At 38.9% G+C, this 15,027-nt stretch overlaps 1 protein-coding gene across 4 annotated transcripts; it reads right to left on the reverse strand.

The window, feature by feature from the left end:
* Positions 1 to 1,277: 1,277 nt before the first annotated feature.
* On the reverse strand, positions 1,278 to 14,928 carry LOC118645527 (serine-protein kinase ATM-like). Of its 4 annotated transcripts, none has more exons than XM_036286779.1 (20): positions 14,054 to 14,928; positions 13,499 to 13,922; positions 12,959 to 13,096; positions 12,416 to 12,821; positions 11,940 to 12,296; positions 11,228 to 11,603; positions 10,212 to 11,054; positions 9,867 to 10,053; positions 8,926 to 9,707; positions 8,417 to 8,721; positions 6,994 to 8,179; positions 6,653 to 6,863; positions 6,068 to 6,498; positions 5,240 to 5,827; positions 4,284 to 5,136; positions 3,239 to 4,012; positions 2,668 to 3,153; positions 2,128 to 2,411; positions 1,768 to 1,994; positions 1,278 to 1,655 (listed from the first exon to the last, which is right to left on the reverse strand). In XM_036286779.1, the coding sequence occupies exons 2-20, from the start codon at positions 13,568 to 13,570 to the stop codon at positions 1,477 to 1,479; spliced, it is 8,685 nt and encodes a 2,894-aa protein (XP_036142672.1). In that variant the 5' UTR covers positions 13,571 to 13,922; positions 14,054 to 14,928; the 3' UTR covers positions 1,278 to 1,476. The 4 variants fall into 4 exon arrangements, with proteins under 4 accessions (XP_036142672.1, XP_036142673.1, XP_036142670.1 ...); XM_036286780.1 differs by having other exon boundaries at positions 8,417 to 8,718; positions 13,499 to 13,955; XM_036286777.1 differs by having other exon boundaries at positions 13,499 to 13,955.
* Between the last annotated feature and the right edge of the window lie 99 nt (positions 14,929 to 15,027).

Here is a 15,027-nt window from a genome sequence, read left to right on the forward strand (position 1 = left end):
GCATCGTGCTTTTCGAGCGCGCGTTGCCTCGCCTCACCTTTCAAAGTGCAAAACTGTCCGCGACGTTTTTTTTTCCTCCTCTTTATAATCGCTCTTGTTATGTGCGTCTCTCAATAAAATTAATAATAGATATTGTTATTGGAGTATAAACTAAAATTAATTTGAAATAGTTAAAAGTTACACTGAAAAACAAATTAAGTTACGTTAAAATTAAATTAAATTTCAACTCAAAAATTATTTTAAATAGCATTATTTATTATATTAAATTAAAATGTAATTTTTTAAAATTAATATATGACTCAAATAAATTATTTTACTTGCAAATTAATGTAAATTTATGAAATAATTAACAAAGAAAAATTTTTTTACATGGATATATTATTATTATTATTGTTACTTTTTTATTTTACTTGTTTTACTTGCAAATTAATGTAAATTTATGAAATAACAAAGAAAAATTTTTTTACATGGATATATTATCATTATTATTGTTACTTTTATATAGATCTATTCTTTATATAGATCTATATACGCATACATCACAGCCATAGTGAAATGCGCTTCTTCCTGATGACGAAAATGAATAGAACATTAAGAACTTTGTTGTCTCGTCACAATTAATCTGCCTTGCGTGTCTTCACGATCCCGAATTTATTTCCACATTGTCACCGTCGCAATTCTTGTCGATGAATAAACGAAAATTCACATAAACATATATCTTTTAGATTCTATAAGAAATATACTCAAGACATTTTACATATCCGTCAAACCTCGATGATTCTTGGAAAGATACGCATCGTTTTTTTGGGGAATCATTGGGGGTTGTGCATTGTTTCTTCGTCTTTCAAAGACGAATCTATTTCAGTTAATAATTTGAAATATCAGATGCGCGATGCAACTAATAAGAACGTATTCAAACGCGAGGGCGATATATCGATAATACAACTTCGAGTCTCGCTATTTCGATACATCGATTTATTGAGGCGCTATAATATCAAAGCTAAAAAATTAAAATAGAAATATTTTTATTTAAAGGATGTATCTATAAAAAATATTATTTAAAATAAGTATTCTATGTTGTAAATATAAAAAATGCAAATAGTATTTAACATTTATATGTATTTATTTGAAATAAGATATTTATTTTGTTATGTCATGAACATTAAGGATAAATATATATAAACATCTTATTTCCAGTAAATATATATATATATTTATTTATTTATTTATCAACACTATTTTTTATACCTATTTACTATATAAAATTTATTTAGACATACCTTTAAATATTTTATTAATGTTTCACTTCAATTTTTTCCAGCACATTGTACAACATAAATAAGTCATGAATAAAATTTGAATATCGATAAAATTTACTTTTCAACAAGTATAAAAAGATATTTTTAATTGTACATTATAAAACATAAAAAAGTTATCCTACGAGTATTCATCATGTATAAAATTATTTACTAGTATTCACAAATATGGTTGCCAACCACAGTAAACTCGACACAGATTTGCGGGATCTCGGGCTTCTTGTAGGAGCCTCTCGACTTGTCCGGGAACGCTGGACACCAGACCATCCTCGGTGCCCTGCAGTTTTTGCTCAATCCTCAAAAGAGCTCTCTTAGCGATCGTGTTGGTTTCCACGGGCGCTAAAGATTTAAGCGTTAAAATTTAATGGATTAGGCTGTGTCATAATTAATCAGAATCAATCAGAGTCTTGTGGCTCAAAGACTAATTGTTCTCTGTCTTAATTTTTCTTACCTCGTCCACTGTTTTCCAGGAATCGCTTTACGACATCGCTCTGCATCTTGCAAGCTTTTTCCGGTGTGATCGCCCACGTAAAGAGTGGATCATATAGCAGAACTTGAAGGAGGGTGATGATAATCTGCCTCTGATCGCGCAGCATTGTCATGGTCACCTCGCAACTACGCCTCATGGTGCCCTCGATGCCGGAGACACCCATGGCAACCTCGATGTCTCTAGTTAGCCTGCAATAAGACGAATAACAAATCAATAATAATTAAATAAAGATTACAAAAAACTAATGTATAAAATTCTAATAAAATATAAAATATCCCTCCGGTGCGCTTTTCACAGACAAAATGATTCATATGATTTCACCTGAAAGGAATTGTTTCGGGTAAGGGTAGGACCTTGCCCTGCTCGAAAGCAACGCCAAAATCGATGTGCACCACTTCGGCAGTGTGTTCGTCAATAAGAATGTTACTCAAGTGTCTGTCACCGAGGCCCAGAATATAACCCGCGATAGATGTTGTGGCGACGCTGCGCGTATATGTAAGAGTCCTCTCGACCCAAGTCTCGGGCGATCGATACTTCTCCTCGAAGAAATGATGAAACGCTGGCTTCATACGTTTGCAGCACTCAAGAAAGATCCTCAATTTCACCTAGATAAAAAAATAGAATTTAAAGAGCTGAATATTTGAAAACAAAATCTCAAAAGTTAATGTCTAAAAAAAAAGTTTCAATCTGTAATTATTGAAAGTTATTACAATTTAATCTTTAAAAATATTAAATTTTCAAATATTCAATTAAATTTGAAAAACTCAAAAAATTTTTACTAAAATATATTCTAATAAAATTCATGCCTTAAGAATAACTGTTAGCAACCGATAAATCGAAAGATGTCTATTCATTATTTACCTCGTTTGATTCTTGTGCAACCTTCATCAACTTTTCTCTGGCCGCTTTTGCAGTCAAATCCTGTGGATAGTACTTTTTGTGTAGGCCGGGCGCGTCCGAATTCGTGTATACCAGAGTCGCCGCGATGGGCACCGTATTGTCGCACCACTCTAGTACACCCGACCTTTGTGTCAGCGGCACTACTTTGTACGTTCTGATACGTAGATTCCGCCGTTGCGTCTCCTTACAAGTGCGTAACAGTGTGTTTATCACAGTGAACACCTGTTGCATCACTGCGTCTTGCCGCAGGTCGTCCTTGCCTTTGACCAATTGTCGGCGCTGCACACCGTCGGTGCCAACGCAGATGATCTTTTTAGGTGCAGTTACGCCGCCGACAAACTCGCAAGAATCCTTATATGAATGTATGCCGATCACGTTGACATAATTGCATGATGGTCTCACAAGTAAACTCAGAGTCGGTAGGAGAACGTTGTTTAGGTTCTTGATCTGCAAAATCGATAGACTTGAAATCAGATTTCGGATCGCGATCTATATTACTTAAAAAGATATCGAACCAAAGTTGGAAAAATACCTTTGATATCGGCTGGTCCCGCGCTATTGGGAAGCGTTTATTGGATTGACACGTGCCTTTTGGTTGCCAATAGGCAAAACTCAATAATGCGCGCGATAGATTTTCCATCTCGTGAACAATTGTCCGCACGGAGGAGTCGGTTATTCGACTGAGAAGCTTCTTGGCACCTAGCACGCGACGCTCTTCCTTTTTCGCGACTGTCGAAGGACCTGATTCGTATTCGTTATCGCTGTGCAAATTTTTCAGTGCTAGCACCACAGGTAGGGTATGGTATGGATGTTCCAGGGCGCATCGTTCGAGGATTCGGAAGATCCGTGCGGAGAAGCTACGTTGCTGTTTGAAATCGTTACTTATGTGAGCGGCCAGCTGCGGTACCAGCGGCACAAACTTGAACGACGGCACGGTGTCCAACTCGTCTAGCAGCTCCTCGTTCACTTTGTCATCGTACATGTTATCCAGCCAGAGTGCCACTAGTCGAAAGATTAGCAGATTGTGCTCCTCGCTGCTGCACAATGTTTTTAAATAATACTTTAGAGCCTGCGCGAGATAGTTGTGCCTCTCTTGTTCGATATTCTTCAGCTCGGCCGCGTCGTTCGTCGATTGCTTCTGATCGATTATTACGGCCTTCCTAAGATCTTGGTTCTTCATCATCTGCGCTTGGACCACTTTATTTGTATTACTATGAGCATATTCCTTCAGTGCCTCGAATGTTGGAGAATTCATGTATGCGGTAATCTGTTGATACTGTGCGTCGGCAAAACGTGCCAGTGCAACCTAAGATGAAAAGCATGTAAAGTAATTTACCCTTAAATAAATCAAATTATTTTTTAATTTAATCAACTAATAAGTTGGACCCAATAACTTGCCTAACAAAAGTAACATAAAGCGAAAAAGAAAGATCATTCTTTTCTGTAGATATTTATAATATTCATTATGAAAGAGAAAATCTAAATATTTCGTATACAAATTTTATATAGTAATAATGTAAATCGCTGTTGTTGTATACAAGTCCCCAATTAATAACAATTTAAATTTATCTTTCTACCTGTGTGTCATGTAAATTTTTGACAACATCGGGCGTTTGCTCATCGATAGCTTCGCTGATCTCAATGGATATTAGGTAATACTTTTGTATCACCGCTTGAGGATTCTCCGACTTGGTTTCTGCCATCCAATCACCGTAGACTCGTAGAGCCTTAGCTTTTAAATCTGGTCTCGGGTTCTTCTTTTCAATTAGAGTACGTAATAGACGACGCGCTATCACTTGCTCGTTATTCATCCACGCTAGGAGCGATTCTTGATAAACCAATTGATTCTTCAGATTTACAGGCAGATTTTGATGCATCTGAAGAGTCCTCAGCGCTCGGGTTGCCACCGAGAAATTTCCCTGAGTCTCCGCGACTTTCGCCAGACCCAGACAAGTGGCAAAAAACGCCTTCTGCACGTTCACGTTTGTCCGCAGGGACTCACGAATGCGAAACATGGTGATACGTTGCCACAGAATCGGTTCCACATAATCAAACTGACCGGTCGAACTGATCTCGTGCTCGTTCCAACGTCGCAAAATCTGCGGATACCTTTCCTCGGGTAAGTCAGCAGCCCAGTTCAGCTGCTCGATCTCGCGCAACAACCGTAGCTGTGACAATATTTGATTAACAGTCTTGCTGCTCTCCGGACTGATCACTCGTAGCTCGTTGATCACACTCATGCGGCCACATTCGATCGCTCGATCTATGCTTCGCCGATCGTTCTCGTGAAAGCACTTCAATGCGTGATAATGATGCACGTGAAATGCGTTCTCTAGCGACTCCAGTCGCAACTGATGAGATTGAAAGTCGTTATAATTAGCAACATTAACGGGTAGATTCCATTTACCGAGTCTCCAGGCACATTCGTAACTAAAGGAAGAAATTTATAAATGTTGAAAAAAATTATAATTAATTAAATTTTATTTATAATTAAATTTTTATATAGAACTTATAAAATGTACTAAAATTTTACCTAAATTTCTCATCCAAATTATTGCCTAAGAATTGCCATTGAAGGAATTGCAGCCCCGAGTGGTGCAGTGCATTCGCCATCTCTAATCTGGCGTTCGCCACCGACGAGTGGTTGGACAGCTCGATATCCTGTGCGAGCATGACCTCGTCCCAGCGATTGATACGGGCGTAGTATTGCACGCGAGAGTCGTGATCGAGTAAGTGTGACGATCCTGCGCCAGATTTCGCATCCGGATCACTGATGTTCAAATAGGTGTCCAGCATAATGTTTTGCAACACCCGACCGATCTCCGGCTGCCGTTCGTAGATGTAATCGATCCTCGGATCATTGCTGAAGTCCGGATAGTCCGACGAGATCAATTCGCAGGCGAGTTGCGCGAACAGTAGGGCTGTATAGTACGCGGAGCATTTGTGCGCCGCTCTCGCTAGATAGACGTAGTTGAGCCTTAGGATCGTACCATCCGGTAGCTGGGCACGCACGTGGTTCACTATGTCCAGCATGCGACGTACGATCTTCTGGTCGCAGCTGTCGCCTTTCGATGTTGGTGACGCAGTGGTGGTCTCCGGTTCATTAAGCGCAAAGTGTTTCCTGTAAATAATTGATATGATTTGATGATTAAATTTTTTCAAATCTAAAAAAATTTTAAATCTTTTCTACATTTTAGAATATTTAAATCTTTTCTTTTCATCAAAATAACATCACTTGAAAAACGACAAAATACTTATACTTCGCTATTTACAAAAATATGTAGATTTCGTTCCAAGCAGACTGTCTCACAACATTAAATCCTTTGTTACTTAAGCGTTTATAATACCTGATTAATAATACCTGAAGAATTGATTGACGCAATCGCACATGGCATTGATAAAGCTGTCGTTTGCATGGATGACGAGGTAAACGATTCTTGGCAGAATCAGCTCGCAAAATTCGACGCTGAGGCGACAGACCGAGAGAAGATTCTCCAAGTAGGAATCCGCGAAGCACTCGGCAATGTTACAAGTAACTTTGATGATCCATTCCGCGTAACTGTCGCCGTTCTGGACGGTCCACAGCGTGTTTTCTGGATTCATGATGGTGCGAAATCTCGTGGTATCTACGTGGAAAGACGTCTGTTTGACGTAACGGCCGTGAATAAACGGTCGAATGTAGTCAATCTTCAAAGGCGCGCACTCGAGGACATTTGATAGATCCTTCGAGTTCTCAACCAGTTCACGGCCGTAGGAGGTTGATAGCACTGCGTAAAGGGCATCGGCGCTCACCTTAAACAAATATTCTTTTTTTTTATAATTTTTAAAAATATTTCTTAAAAAAAACGTCATACTTAAATAAAAAATATATATATTAACAGAATTTGTTTTGCTTATGACAATGCGATGAGAAATTGAGATAACAAAATTTAATTATAATAGAAACCTTGCGAAGTTCAACCGAGTTCTCCACGAGAAAGCTCGTTAACATCGCGACCGACCGATAGGTCAGAGCTTCTATTGGATCATCCTCTTTTCGGACGAGACTTCCAGCAGGTCGTAGAGCTACTGTAGAATCCATCGGGCCTATCTCGCCAAGGCACTTGGTAGCTTCCATCGACACGCATGGATTAGGTGACTCCGTTAGCTTGATGAGTCTAAAAAGTAAATTTTTTAAAATGTACAATATCCCGTAACAGATGAAAAATACAAAGTCAGAGAGATACCGAAAGAAATTAAATAATAATTATTTAGAATACAAATTTTAGTATAAAATGCATTATTTACTTGAATATTAACCGATGCAGAATACTAGCACCATCCTCGGGATACGGTCTTTCCAACTTTCGATGCAGTTCTCGCAGCTCGCTTTTTCTCATCGACAGCTGTTGCGTGAAATTTGTAAGATCTTCGAGCGTGCACTCAGCGTTCTCTTCGCTCATAGCGTCCAAGAATCGCTCCAATTCATCCTCAAGACGTAGTGCGGATCCATCCTCCGATCTGATAGTGTTATGGGCTTTCCTTGCATCCCGGAAAACCTCGTGATTCGGGAACGAGCCGAGTTTCGCAATGGCCTCTCGTAGCACGTCTTTTTGCTCTACCACGAGAAATCTGAGCAGACTCGTGGCGATCTCACTGACGCTGCTCGTCTTCGATTGCGCCAGGCCGATCAAGTTTGCCACGATAAACCGAAGAACATCCTGGACTTCCGCGGCTCTCGTTGGCAGAGCTTGTCTCAGAAACAGGTTTAGAAACCTGCAGCATGCCGTGACGAGCGTCTCGTCGCCGTCGCCACCATTTCTAATCAGATGCAACAGGCTGTAGCAGATGTCCCGAATCAGGAACGCGGCCATCTCGTTGAAGACAGGATTTGCGAAATCGTGCGTCAACCGTGAGCAGAAGTACGTGTACTGATGCAGCCGCTTGAGCTTGTCCTCGCGGGAGCGCGATAAGTGCACGGCGCTCGCGAGCTGCAATAGCGTTTTCTGTAGCGTCGCTGGTTGCTGGACGACCAGCACGCGCGTGTTCAGGAGATTGTGTGATTCTAGATAATTGAAGCAGAGATTTAGCATGTCTCGCGAGAAGTGTGGCGGATCCATCGCCGGAAAGCATCTGGATGAAATCGAGAGAACGCGGCTAAAGTCGCCCTCATCGTGCAATCGCCGTATCAGTTCTATAAGAACGTCCTGCAAGCGAGAATGGAACAGATGATTGAAACTGCGCGTGTCCGCGAACTCGTCCGTGTTATTTATCATCTTGCGCATCGTTTCGACAGCCGGACTGTCGAATACAACGGCACGTGATATAAGCCACACGAAGCAGGATGGAAAAGCATCCTCGAAGACCTGGTTGAAAGCCACACCGGCATGATTTGTGCAGAAGGACATGGCTTCGTCAATATCTGAGGTACGCAACAGAACTGGGACGATACAGTTGATATTCTTTTTAAAGAACTCGTTGATAGTCTCGCATCCTGTTGATAAGAATAAGTTTAATCCTCATTTTAACTTACATTAATTAAAATAATCAAATCAAATAGTAATTTATATGTTATTGTATGTTATCAAAATATCTTATCTTTAATCTTATAAAATGTTGATAAAAATCTATTTAAAAAGTTTTATAATACTAATATTAATTAAATCAGTAAATAATTCTTTATACAATTTTTATCATGTATCAATATTGTATCAAGTAAATGCATTCATACCCACGAGCGTCCACGGAAAGCTTTGCAATAGACAATGGGCGTCTTCAATCCAGGAAGTAAGCAGATAGTTTAAGTTATCCTCAATGAGTGACACGTATGTCGTCGTGTGCCGTGCTGCTGCCAAGAGGACCTTCCGCACCATCTGCACATTCACCTCCTTTTCCGTTGTCAATCGCAATAACGCACACAGGGCGCGACCTTGAAGAACTCCACTGGCACATACTATGGAGGCTAACGCGATCAACGCGGTGACCGTCCTGGTTTCCCTTTCATCCTGCAGTTGACTCTCTATCAAACTGTTACTACTTCACAAGAATTTAAAAAAAAAAGAAAAAAATTACAACAAATGTTATTTTGAACCATGTATACGAGTATTAAGAATTATTATAAAATAAAAATAATAAAAATTGTATTATAAAATAATTTATAAAAAAATATTGTCTAATTTATTTTAATGTTAGTATCTTCCAAATATTAATATCTTCTTATATTATATTTTAAGTTCATACTTTCGCGAATTGGAATTCGATTGTTGAGCTGTCTCATCAAGCAGTTTGAACACAGTTTCCTCTACTTTGACGAAAATCCGTTCCTTCCATTTGTAAGCGATATTTCTAAGGGACAGCAGCTCCTGCAAGCATCGCACCGCTTGTGAACGGAGCACAAAGAGCGCATCGTCGATGTAACTGAGGATGCTGTTAAGTATCATCAGAACGTCATCGTTGTTATCAGAAACGCCAACGTGACTCCACGAGAAGTCTGGATCGATTTGTACGCAGCTGCACGCGCACTTCATATAGCTCGTATGCACGAGAACGCTGTAGTTTCGTTTGTAGATGCGCTTGTGAAGCTGCTCGAGCGTTTGGATTAGTCTGGGCGAATAACCGCGTTTGATTGAGTATTCAAAGAAATATGGCAGTAGATGCAACAGCTGTCGCAACGATTTCTCGTCTTTACAACCCTTTTGGCATAATTCCATCAGAAATTCCAGTGGTTCATCCGCGCATTCTCGGTGGATCTCGTCGTGATCGCGCGTGGCGAGCGACTCGAGGATTGCCAACGATATCCTGGAGTCCACGTGGCTCGTAAAGTCTTGCTGCAGGGTCAGCAGATTGTGCATTATCTTCTTCTGTAACATGGACTTGCAGCAGTCGATGTCCTTGTCGATATGCAAAGCGCAAAAAGATGATAAGGCCTCCACGATGTACAGGCGAATCGCGCCCTCGCGCGGTAGACTCGGATTCGGGTTCGACGTCTTTAGACATGTGTTGTATGAACGTCTGCGTCTTCCCTGGAGAAAAGATGGAATATCAGAGTTGATTATTACATTAGTACATTTCGTTATCTGTACACGAAAAATAATCTGTTTCTCAATTCACTCAAGGACCACACTTCGGCGCACAAGTAACAAAAATCAATTCGTTACACAAGAACTCATAGTTTCCTTTACCTGAGCGTTATCTTCGTAATAATCGTAACTACAATAATTGTCATCTAGATTCATCAGATCAAATATGTTTCTTATCATGTCCACTGTAGAGGCTGATACGATTATTTTAGCAATTTCCGTATCGTAGGTCGCTCCATAGAGCATTCTCAGTGCCTTAGTTATGCTGAACAAATACACGTTTTTACACCTGCGAGAAAGTATTTAATGTAATAAAAATAATAGTGTACGACTTAGAGCTAGAAATAGTAAATAAAAAACAATAAAAATTCAAGTACAGTATAAAATCTGTTAATGTAGAGAAAATAAAGAATTTTTGTATTAAAATTTGTATGTAATTTTATGTACCTGGTCCAGTCAATTTTCGTCAGAATTTCGAAGCTACTTTTCAATTGCTTTTCCATCACATTGATTAGTAAACCATAACTGCCGGTATCCTCCATTGTAAGAATACCAAGCTGCTTCAGAGCGGACAGCAGTCTCGCCACAAACGCTAGTTTCATTAGTATCATATAAACTTCAAATGTATTTTTATTTTCGTCGTTGTCATCCTCTTCTCGAATAAAGTCATGCATCTGCTTTCTCAGAAAGTTGAGCACCTCCTGCACATAGGCGACAGGACTTCCAGTGTCGGACAGTACTATTCCGGAATCTCGTACAACGCGCTCGTCTTTCGAACTCACTAACAACTCCACCTTGAATATTAAAGACGCGTGACAAAGCTGCGAGAGGTCAGTCAAATGGATATCTCGATGTGGTACAAAAGTGGTTGTATGCGCCTCCTTGCGACTCTGCAAGGATTTCTGCTCCATCCTGGTGTTCTGTCTGTGACGAGAGCTCAAAACGAGGTTTACCGATAACGTGCAGATGTCCTCGATAGCATCGACGGACAGTCGCGTTGCCAGCTTCTGCCATGGCATGTTCAATAGCCATTCTAACAGGCGCGTCCTGTCACAGATTGGCGCCATCATCATCGAAGGTGACGAATCCAGTACCGACGTGGACGCGTCCACTGGTAGAGAGATACGCTCGCACAGCCGTCGTAGCGTGTGCACGCTATTCAGCGACCAGCGTATCGCTTTGGTCAGGTACAATCTGAGGAGAGCATTAGCATTCGGTATCCTATTGTATCTTATAAAACGGCGAATTAACAAATGGCCCGATTCCTCGTTTTGATTTGCTCCGAGAGATCTGCAAGAATAATCTTGTTGAAATTGGACATATACATCATAACAATGCAAATGTTGGAAATAAATGTTACATATCTAGAAATAAAGTTTTTATAGACAATACACAAATTGTTTTAAGTTTAAGTGTATCCAAAAGTGTATCCAAAAAGTAAAAATTAAAATTAGAGCACGTACCTAAGTAGCATGTCCCATATCTTGCTCCAGTGAATTGTAGCATCCTGCATTTCCTCTTCATTAGACATCTCGTTTTCCATGAGGACAGCAGCCAGATTATACAAATTATTCATAATAGACTCGTCTCGAGACACAGCGAGCTCCGTCAAACGTTGCAGCAAAGGTGCGAGATCTTGTGACCTCAGACATTGGGGATACTTTCTTAATGTTTCTGTCAGAATTCTTAATAACGGCCACACTTCCTCAGGATTACTTTCTGTTACCAGGTCAACAATGTTTTCAATTTTGTTCATTGTTCGTCTGCGTTTGGCTTGAGAATAAAAGCCCTCGAGGGAACAAGTAAAACTTGCCGAGTTGTCCATTATCTGTTTTATAACTGCATACGTAACATTTGTTGAATTAATAACTTATTCGCTTACAATTAAACAATTATATAACTAAATCTTTTGGTAATGTAGTTGTGCATATAATTAATAAAAAACTTATAATAATTAATAACTATGAAAGTTTATATAATTATATTTAATAATTGTTAATTCAAATTTTTTCAGGGTTGTATAAGATATTTTTTTATTTTTCTAACTTAAGTTAAAATTAACAACTTAAAAAATTAATTTAAACAATACAGAAAAAGAATTTTTGAATTTATAAAATAATGCTGCTAGAAAAAAATGATAAAACCAATAAAATAACTAGTAAATATAAAAAATACCTTCGCTGGCAAATTGGATGAAACTGCACCATTGCACATCCAATTTGCAGTTCTCCTGAATAAGCTGAAACATGCTACGTAACAAGCTTCTCCACTTGTCCCAATCAAATGCGTAAGCGCCATCGTCGTGACTGGAGATACCCCCTGGATGGTGAATCTGTAGAAAGATCAATAACAGTCTGTACTTTTCCTCAGAACCGTTCAAACGTAAAATATCCATTGATATGCTCTCGCTGAACTTGCAGAGTGCAATTTTGGATTCCGTTGTAATCTGCTTGCACACACTGCTGCTCAGTTTGTAGAAACACTCCATTAATTGCTCGTCGTTGCTTGCTTTGACATTTTCGAAAACGTTTTCTAAAATGAAATTTTACTTTACATTAATTTCAGAACAATGTAGAATATTATTTTGTCTGTTAACATTAATATTTCAGGACAGTTTAGAATAACTAAGTTAATTAAAATTTTCAGTGTACCTAAAAACAACAGCATATTCTTCACGTAAGGAAGTAAATTTGTGTGTGGGAAAGAGTAATCGACAATCATTTGCAATCCATCTAACACTTTGTGGTTTTGGAGGTGTGCTTTCCCATACAGCTTGGTGCAAGCAATCAATAGATCTCTCCATTGATCTGCCGTGATATTTCTGTGATTTATACTCTTGGGCAGTATATATTTCACCAATATCCTTAGATATGTATCCTGATAATGCACATAAACTTTAGAATCTAATATCTGCAGTATCATAGCAACTATGTCACTGCTTCTCAGGAACACAGCTGACCTCTCATTGGCTCGGCGAATTGTGTCAATCACGAAATTACTGAGAGACTGTCTGTCATTATTCTTAGCATTTGTTTCTTTACCAGGCTTCTCTGCTTCCTAGATTAATTTTATTCAACAAAATGTTAAGAGATGCTTTTATATAATATAAAAAGATAAATAGAAATATATACAAATAATTCAAAAATGTTATTGAGAGAAACATATTCTATATAAATTACGAGATTTTTACTTACTTCAGTAATCAGTTTATGGGCAGTGTATATGAGATAAGGCCAGTTGGCCTTTCCCTGAGCTTTTCTCTCTGTATTTTGGCATATTTCCTGGAGAACGTCGTCGTTTTGATATAAATCCAACAGCTCGGATATGCATCGCTAAAAGTTGACAGACTCTCATTATGAAATAAAAGGAAATACAAGGTGTGATACAAGGAACTAATGGAACATGCTTTTAATCAGATTCCTCAACCAATTGTTTGGCCAACATTCGTAGAAAATTTGATATAGCTTTGAAAGAGCAGCTGATTTAAAAAACACTGTATACTGCGAAACTTAAGTCTTTGTTTTAAACAATAGCACTGTAAACTGACGAGGCGAAAGTGTCTGCAAACGAGAGAACCATTCGTATGTTTTACATCGAATTTCAAATGACAGATTGAATGTTACGTTTAACTTTCCGATTAGGTCAAATTAGGCACAGGACGAAAATTTGACGTCTTTGAGTTTTGATCAATGACAATCAAATAACAAGCGGTTAATAGCGGTGACAATGGTTACCCTCTTATCTGTTACTCTTGTGCTGTCGGCTAGCTTCAGGATGTCGGCGATCCTTTCCGATAACCGCGACATATTCGCAGCTCTCACGACGCTCTTTCGGCAGGCGTCGAAGCATCGGCTGCGAAGGGATTTGAGGGAAAATCACGTCGAATCTCGAAAATATCTCGCGAAATATCAAGCGCAGCGGATCGTTTAATCCTCCCGCGCGAAATACCGCCAAATGCCACCTAACTTAGGCCGAAATCACATGGTGCGGAATAGAGCTGCGGAATAGAACGTGCGTCATAGAAGCAGCCAATCAGAGCTTTGCCGCAGAATCTACAACCTTTTCTGCATGCGCGTTCGCGTCATTGGCGTCGTTGCGTCATAGCTACGCGTCATAGAATATCACAGAATTTGTAGCCATAACCAAGTAACGGTTGATCTATATATTTGAAGTTGAGCCAGTTTACTTTTTCTATATTTGATAAAGTGAAAGAAGTATTCTTAAAAGAATGGATAACTGTGACTCAAGTATATCCAACAGACTTCATGCTATCTCCACTTGCTAAATACCTTAAGCATATTTGCAGTCTTGTATATGAAGCAATTGGTTCTCTAATATTTAATTGCTTTTCAATTCCAGGACCTACTATTAATAGTAGATCTTTAAAGATGCTAGCATCCATTCTTAAATAATTAAAATATAGTGAAGGATCTGTCATTCGTAACATATTAACTAAATTGTCACTATCTCCTTGAGAGGAACGCTGCTCAATTGAATAAATAGGCCTGACCCACATCCTTCTTTTGGATTTTTGCTTTGACAATTTTGTATACAGTAACCATAATTTCACTAAAGCAATTCTGATTTTTTCCTTTTGATACTGGAGCATTGGAGTTCTTCTCATGTATACTCTCGTTAAAACTTTAATAGACTCTTGAATCATCACTATTTTATTTTCCATATTCATAACCTTTGCTATTTTCTGACAAAAACAAAGTTTTAGCAAAAAAGGTTAACAATATTGCATGGTGTACGACCAAGCTACATCACGCATCACGCATTCCGCAAATCTTTGACCGGCCTGTTCACATGGTGCAGAAAAATGACCAAGAATGCGTCAATGCAGTTCAAAAATTTAAAAATATTGTTTTCAACTTTTTAATATTCAATACAAAATTTCATATAATATTATATTAATGATTATTATTGCTATTACAAATATTACATTTTATAAAAACGTTTGATTTATTTTAATAAAAGTTGTATTACATCTACAATTTTCATTCCGGATGCGTCATTGCCCGTCTATGACGCACCATGGGAACAGGCCGGCCAAACATTTGCGGAACAGAAAATGCGGAATAGCTCTGATTGGCTGCTTCTATGACGCACGTTCTATTCCGCAGCTCTATTCCGCACCATGTGATTTCAGCCTTAAACTGTGAATAGACGAATACCTAGATCCGGCTCTTGTGAGAACACACACGTGAAGGCGCAAGCGTTTTGATTGACCAATTGAGACGAAGAATTTTACGAATTGACC

The sequence above is a fragment of the Monomorium pharaonis genome, chromosome 5, assembly GCF_013373865.1.
Source record: "Monomorium pharaonis isolate MP-MQ-018 chromosome 5, ASM1337386v2, whole genome shotgun sequence".
Classification (NCBI taxonomy): Eukaryota; Metazoa; Arthropoda; class Insecta; order Hymenoptera; family Formicidae; genus Monomorium; species Monomorium pharaonis.

Coding starts and splice junctions, on each gene's coding strand:
- LOC118645527 (XM_036286779.1), bottom strand. CDS start 13,570: ATGTCGCGGTTATCGGAAAGGATCGCCGACATCCTGAAGCTAGCCGAC. Junction 5,137..5,239: donor AATTTGGATGAGAAATTTAG/GTAAAATTTTAG, acceptor TTCTTCCTTTAG/TTACGAATGTGCCTGGAGAC. Junction 1,656..1,767: donor CCTGGAAAACAGTGGACGAG/GTAAGAAAAATT, acceptor TTAAATCTTTAG/CGCCCGTGGAAACCAACACG.